The sequence below is a fragment of the Colobus angolensis genome, unplaced genomic scaffold (assembly GCF_000951035.1).
Source record: "Colobus angolensis palliatus isolate OR3802 unplaced genomic scaffold, Cang.pa_1.0 Scaffold107, whole genome shotgun sequence".
Classification (NCBI taxonomy): Eukaryota; Metazoa; Chordata; class Mammalia; order Primates; family Cercopithecidae; genus Colobus; species Colobus angolensis.
In genome coordinates, this window is record NW_012111697.1 from 4,092,260 (window position 1) to 4,098,874 (window position 6,615).

The following is a 6,615-nucleotide window of genomic DNA, read 5'->3' on the forward strand; positions in this document are numbered from 1 at the left end:
CTAGCACTTTGGGAGGCTGAGACAGGAGGATCACATGAACCCAGGAATTTAAGACCAGCCTAGGCAACATAATGAGACCCTGTCTCTACAAAAAATAAACAAAATTTGGCCAGGCGCAGTGGCTCATGCCTGTAATCCCAGCACTTTGGGAGGTCAAGGTTGGCAGATCACCTGAGGTCAGGAGTTTGAAACTAGCCTGGCCAACATGGTGAAACCCCATCTCTATTAAAAATACAAAAATTAACTGGGCATGGTGGCACGTGCCTGTGATCCCAGCTACTCGGAAGGCTGAGGCAGGAGAATTGCTTGAGCCCGGGAGGTGGAGGTTGCAGTGAGCCAAGATCACGCCACTCCACTCCAGCCTGGGTGACCATGCGAGACTCCATCTCAAAAAAAGTAAATACATTTTTGTGTGGACATTTGTTTTAATTTATCTGTGCCTAGGAATGGAATCCCTGGGCCACATAGTAACTCTGTGCTTGACTTTTTGAGGACCTGCCACACTGCTTTCCACAGCCACTGCAGCGTTTTTCATTCCCGCCAGCAGCACACAAGAGTCCCATCTTGTCCTCATCCTCACCAGCACTTTGTCTTTTGCTAATAATCATCCACTGGCTGTGAAGGGGAACATCATTATGGTTTTGATTTGCACTTTTTTGGGGCTAATGATGTTGAGCATCTTTTCATGGCCATTTGTGTATCTTCTTTGGAGAAATGTCTATTCAGATCCTTTGCCTTTTGTTTCCTGTTTTTTGACACAGAGTCCCACTCCATCACGCAGGCTGGAGTTCAGTGGTGCTCTCAGCTCACTGCAACCTCTGCCTCCCGGGTTCAAGCAATTTTCATGCCTCAGCCTCCCGAGTAGCTGGGATTACAGGCGAGCGCCACCACACCTGGCTAATTTCTGTATTTTTAGTAGAGACAGGGTTTTGCCATGTTGGCCAGACTGGTCTCAAACTCCTGGCCTCAAGTAATCCACCTGAGGCTCGTGGATCTCCTAAAGGGCTAGGATTACAAACATGAGCCACTGCGCCCAGCAGTATGTCGGGTTTTTTTTTTTTTTTCTTTTGAGACGTAATCTCACTTTGTGCCCAGGCTGGAGTGCAGTGATGCGATCTCAGCTCGTTGCAACCTCCGCCTCCCGGGTTCAAACAGTTTTCCTGCCTCAGCCTCCCAAGTAGCTGGGACTATAGGCACCTGCCACCACACCCGGCTAATTTTTTGTATTTTTAGTAGAGATGGGGTTTCACCATGTTAGCCAGGATGGTCTCGATCTCCTGACCTTGTGATCCACCCTCCTTGGCCTCCTAAAGTGCTGGGATTACAGGTGTGAGCCACCGTGCCCGGCCAGTATGTTATCTTTTGAGAAATGTGTGTTCATACCCTTTGGCCATGATCGTGGCTCACTGCTGCCTCAACTTCGTGTTGCCCACTTTTTAATGGGATTTTTTTTTTGTGGGATGGGTGTTGAGTTCTTTGAGTTCCTTGTATATTCCTCTGCTTGTTTTTTCACTGGGATGCTATCTTTTGTCACTGAGTATTGTGTATTAGTTTGCTAACAAAGTACCACTCACTAGGTGACTTGAAGTTATTTCTCACAGTAATGGAGGCTAGAAGTTCAAGATCAAGCTGTCAGCAGGTTGGATTTATTCTGAAGCCTCTCCCTCTGGCAAGGCAGCAGTGCCATCCACTTTAGGTTTTTATGAAGCCCTCACTGGCTGGTGTTTTCACCCAGTGAATGGGGGACGGGTGGGAGCAGGGACACCAGCGAAGTGGCAGGAGATGGAGATGGTCCTAGTGGTAGCAGTGGAGGTAGCAAGAATTGGTTTTCACCAAGACATGGGCAGACATGGATCCAGGGTGATCCTGAAATTTCATGGGATTTCTTCTATGTCCAGAAGTTTAATGGGGATTTCTCTTCTGTGGGCAGGTCTCACAGATTTCAAGCCTGGCTACTGGATTGGTGTCCGCTATGATGAGCCACTGGGGAAAAACGATGGCAGGTAACAAGAATTCCCATTCAGGTGTCTGTGCGTGCGTTTGTGTGTAAGTCCATACGTGCTGCTGGCTGAGCTGCCCATGCCAGCACCTGGAGTGGAGCCATGTGAGGATCCTCTGACCACACCCACCCCCATCCTGTCCTGCAGTGTGAATGGGAAACGCTACTTCGAATGCCAGGCCAAGTATGGCGCCTTTGTCAAGCCAGCAGTCGTGACGGTGGGGGACTTCCCAGAGGAGGACTACGGGTTGGACGAGATATGACACCCAAGGAATTCCACTGCTCCAGCTCCTAACTCGGCCACTGACTGCCCCTCCTGTGTGTGCCCATGGCCCTTTTCTCCTGACCCCATTTTAATTTTATTCATTTTTTCCTCTGCCATTGATTTTTGACACTCATGCATTAAATTCACTAGAAACCCGGAAAGGATTTGGAGGACTTGATGATTTGGGGATCCACTGGGTAAATAGTGACCCTTCTGTATCAGGGGCCAGCCTCCATGTCCTTATATCTTGCTGCTCCCCTATCTTCTCATTCCCACTTCACCTGCTGTAGCTACCAGGAAGAAGGGGAAGGGAGGGGAGGGGATATTCTTTGCCTTTAAAAATGATGTACAACTCGGCCGGGCGCGGTGGCTCAAGCCTGTAATCCCAGCACTTTGGGAGGCCGAGACGGGCGGATCACGAGGTCAGGAGATCGAGACCATCCTGGCTAACACTGTGAAACCCCGTCTCTACTAAAAATACAAAAAACTAGCCGGGCGAGGTGGCGGGCGCCTGTGGTCCCAGCTACTCCGGAGGCTGAGGCAGGAGAATGGCGTAAACCCGGGAGGCGGAGCTTGCAGTGAGCTGAGATCCGGCGACTGCACTCCAGCTTGGGCGACAGAGCAAAAAAAAAAAAAAAAAAATGATGTACAACTCAGCCAGGCACAGTGGCTCTTGCCTGTAATCCCAGCACTTTGGGAGACCGAGCTGGCAGGTCGCTTAAGCCCAGGAGTTTGAGACCAGCCTGGGCACCATGGCAAAACTTCATCTCTACCAAAAATACAAAAAATGAGTCAGGTATGGTGGCGCATGCCTGTAGTCCCAGCTACTTGGGAGGCTGAGGTGGGAGAATGATTTGAACCCAGAAGGTCGAGGCTACAGTAAGTTATGGCACCACTGCATTCCAGCCTGGATGACAGAGCAAGACCCTGTCTCAAAACCAAAAAAAAAGAAAAGAGGCCGAGCACACTGGCTCACGCCTGTAATCCCACCATTTTGGGAGGCCGAGGCGAGAGATCGAGATCATCCTGGCCAACATGGTGAAACCCTGTTTCTACTAAAAATAAAAAAGTTAGCTGGGTGTGATGTCATGTGCCTATAATCCCAGCTACTCAGGAGGCTGAAGCAGGAGAATGGCTTGAACCCGGGAGGTGGAGATTGCAGTGAGCTGAGATCGTGCCACTGCACTCCAGCCTGGCGACAGTGAGACTCTGTCTTGAAAGAAAAAAGCCAGGCATGGTGGCTCTGCCCATAATCCCAGCACTTTGGGAGGCCAAGGAGGGCAGACCACTTGAGTTCAGGAGTTTAAGACCAGCCTGGACAACATGGCAAGAAACCCTGTCTCTACAAAAAATACAACAAAAAATTAGCTGTGTGTGGTAGCACACACCTGTAGTCCCAGCTACTTGGAAGGCGAGGTGGTAGGATCACCTGAGCCTGGGGAGGCAGAAGCTGCAGTGAGCTGTGTTCACACCACTGGACTCCAGCCTGGGTGACAGAGCGAGATTCCATCTCAAAAAAAAAGGGCCGACACCACGACACCAGCGCATGGCGTGTCACATTATTAAGGATTATATACAGCCAGCAGTTACTGGGCTGGTTTCCTTTAATCCTCACAGGGGCCCTGTCTGCAAGTCTTTCGCCGTTTCCCGTCAACACCCCACCTTTCCTGCCCAAAGTTCGGGGTCGGGAGGGAATTCCCAGGAGTTCCCAGGACTTGGGCTAGCCTCCCAGATCCCGCAACCTTAGCGTGCCTAGCCTCGGCAATGACCGCCCAGCTGCCACGAGGGGGCAGCAGCGTACCGTTCAGACGCTGCGCGCCTGGTGCATTATGGGACGCGTAGTCTCAAAGACGGCAGAAGCAGCCTGGAACGCAAACGGCATTTTCCAGAAAACTGGGCCTGGTCTTCCCCAAAGCTGGAAGCTGAGGTCTCGCTCTTCCCGGCGTTACGGGGGATTGTGGGATGTAGGCATTTGGCTCCGCGCTCCGCTAAGGGCGGTGCAGCGCAGGCGCGAGACATGTGGTATAGACAACCGAGCTTAATCCGAGGCGGGGAACCAGCGTCCCGGGGGAGGCGCCGAAGCTAACTTTCTGGCCACAGTGGAAGTGAGGCGATCGAGCTTCCTTAGTGGCTGGAGCCGGCTGGGCCTCCTTCCTGTCTTCCTGCATCTCTACTGGTCCCTTTCCTGGGCTCCTGATCCGCTCCCAAGCCTGTTCAAGCACAAGGCGTTTCCATCTAAAAAAAGAAATCTCTTTCGCCGGGCGAGATGTCGGAGCCCCGGGAGCGAAAGTGTTGGTAATGTTAGACAGAATGAGTTCCTCTTCAAATATCTAACTTCCTTGTCCTTTGTTCTGTGAACTGCCCTTCCTGCGGAAACTGCCCTTCCCGGGGAAACTGCCCCTCCTCCCCGCTGCAACCCATACCCGCCTCTATTTGAAATAGCGGATGGGAATCAGCTTAGATTGTGAGGTCCAAGCCTAGCCAATAGGTTTAAAAACCCCTGCTCTCCTTTGTTAGGTGTGCTTTTGGTACAGGTCCGGGCAGCACCCTTCTGCAGAAGTAAACTTTGCCTTGCTGAGAAACTTTTTTCCTGAGTGTTAGTCTCTCTAGGTGGCACCAATAACTTATTTCTAACAGTAAGAAGAATTTACTGAGGACAGCATAGGCTTGAAAAAGAAAAGTTTTATTAGAAAGAATGCTGCAGGGCGCAGTGGCTCACGCCTGTAATCCCAGCAGTTTGGGAGGCTGAGGCGGGCCGATTGCCTGAGCTCAGGAGTTGGAGACCAGCCTGGGTAATACGGTGAAACCACATCTCTACTAAAATACAAAAAATTACCTGGGCATGGCAGCATGTGCCTGTAGTCCCAGCTACTTGGGAGGCTGAGGCAGGAGAATTGCTTGAACCCTGGAGGAGGAGGTTGCAGTGAGCTGACATCATGACACTGCATTCCAGCTTGGGTGACAGAGCAAGACTCCGTCTCAAAAAAAAAGGAAAGAAATAATGCTGCAGGCCAGGCAGGGTGGCTCACGCCTGTAATCCCAGCACTTTGGGAGGCTGAGGCAGGTGGATCACTTGAGGTCAGGAGTCTGAGACCAGCCTAGCCAACATGGTGAAACACCATCCCTACTAGAAATACAAAAATTAGCTGGGGGTGGTGGCACGCTGTCCCAGCTATTTAGGAGGCTGAGGCATGAGAATTGCGTGAACCCAGGAGGGAGAAGTTGCAGTAAGCCAAGATTGAGATTGTGCCACTGCACGCTATCCAGCCTGGGCAACAAGAGGGAAACTCTGTCTCAAATAAATAAATAAACAAGGAAGTAAATACGTGGGCCCAGGAGAAGGTTTGGAAGCATTACTAAAGTTTATAGCAAAGCAGAGAATTTTTGTCAATTGCATTGTCGGCCTGATCCATCCATTATAAAACCATAGTCAAACTTCAGAAAAGAGGTCTGGTGTTATATGTTACTTCTTCTCCCTCTCTCTGCTCCACAAAAACAACTTTTTTTTTTTTTTTCATAATTGCAAAAGCCCTTCCTCGTTACTAAACTCAAAAGGCAATTCTCCACCTCAGTGTACTGGTCCTGCAGTAACAGCTGATGTTTAGACGAGCAGTTCTGTTTTTTTTTTTTTTTTTTTTTTGAGACAGCCTCTCTCTGTTGCCCAGGCTGGAGTGCAGTGGCGTCATCTTGGCCCACTGTAACCTCTGATTCAAGTGATTCTCCTGCTTCGGCCAGTCAAATAGCTGAGATTACAGGTGTTTGCCACCATACCTAGTTAAGTTTGTATTTTTAGTACAGACAGAGTGTCACCATGTTGGTCAGGCTGGTCTCAAACTCCCGACCTCAAATAATCCTCCTGCCTCAGCCTCCCAAAGTGCTGGGATTACAGGTGTGAGCCACCACACCAGCCTGGACTAGTGGCTCTTAAACTTTTGGGTCTCAGGACCTCTTTACACTCTTGAAAGTTATTGAGGACCTCAAAGAGCTTTTGTTCATGAGTGTTATATCTGTAGAAATTAGCCACATTAGAAATTTAGAATTTTAGGCTGGGTGCCATGGCTCACACTTGTAATCCCAGCACTTCGGGAGGCCGAGGTGGGCGGATCATGGGGTCAGGAGTTCAAGAGCAGCCTGGCCAACATAGTGAAACCCCGTCTCTAATAAAAATACAAAAATTAGCCAGGCACAGTGGCGCATGCCTATAGTCCCAGCCACTCAGGAGGCTGAGGCAGAAGAATCACTTGAGCTGGGCGCAGTGGCTCATGCCTGTAATCCCAGCCCTTTGGGAGGCCGAGACGGGCGGATCACGAGGTCAGGAGATCGAGACCATCCTGGCTAACACGGTGAAACC

General features: G+C 50.4%; 1 protein-coding gene across 3 annotated transcripts in view; it reads left to right on the top strand.

Moving 5' to 3' along the window:
* The window catches only part of TBCB (tubulin folding cofactor B), a 13,526-nt gene extending 11,106 nt beyond the window's left edge, over positions 1–2,420 (top strand). For all 3 annotated transcript variants that reach the window (XM_011948621.1, XM_011948628.1, XM_011948634.1), the window contains exons 5-6: positions 1,931–2,003; positions 2,148–2,420. In XM_011948621.1, coding sequence (XP_011804011.1) covers positions 1,931–2,003; positions 2,148–2,262 — 188 coding nt within the window. In that variant the 3' untranslated portion in view covers positions 2,263–2,420. The remainder of the gene's footprint in view (positions 1–1,930; positions 2,004–2,147) is intronic.
* Positions 2,421–6,615: the final 4,195 nt, after the last annotated feature.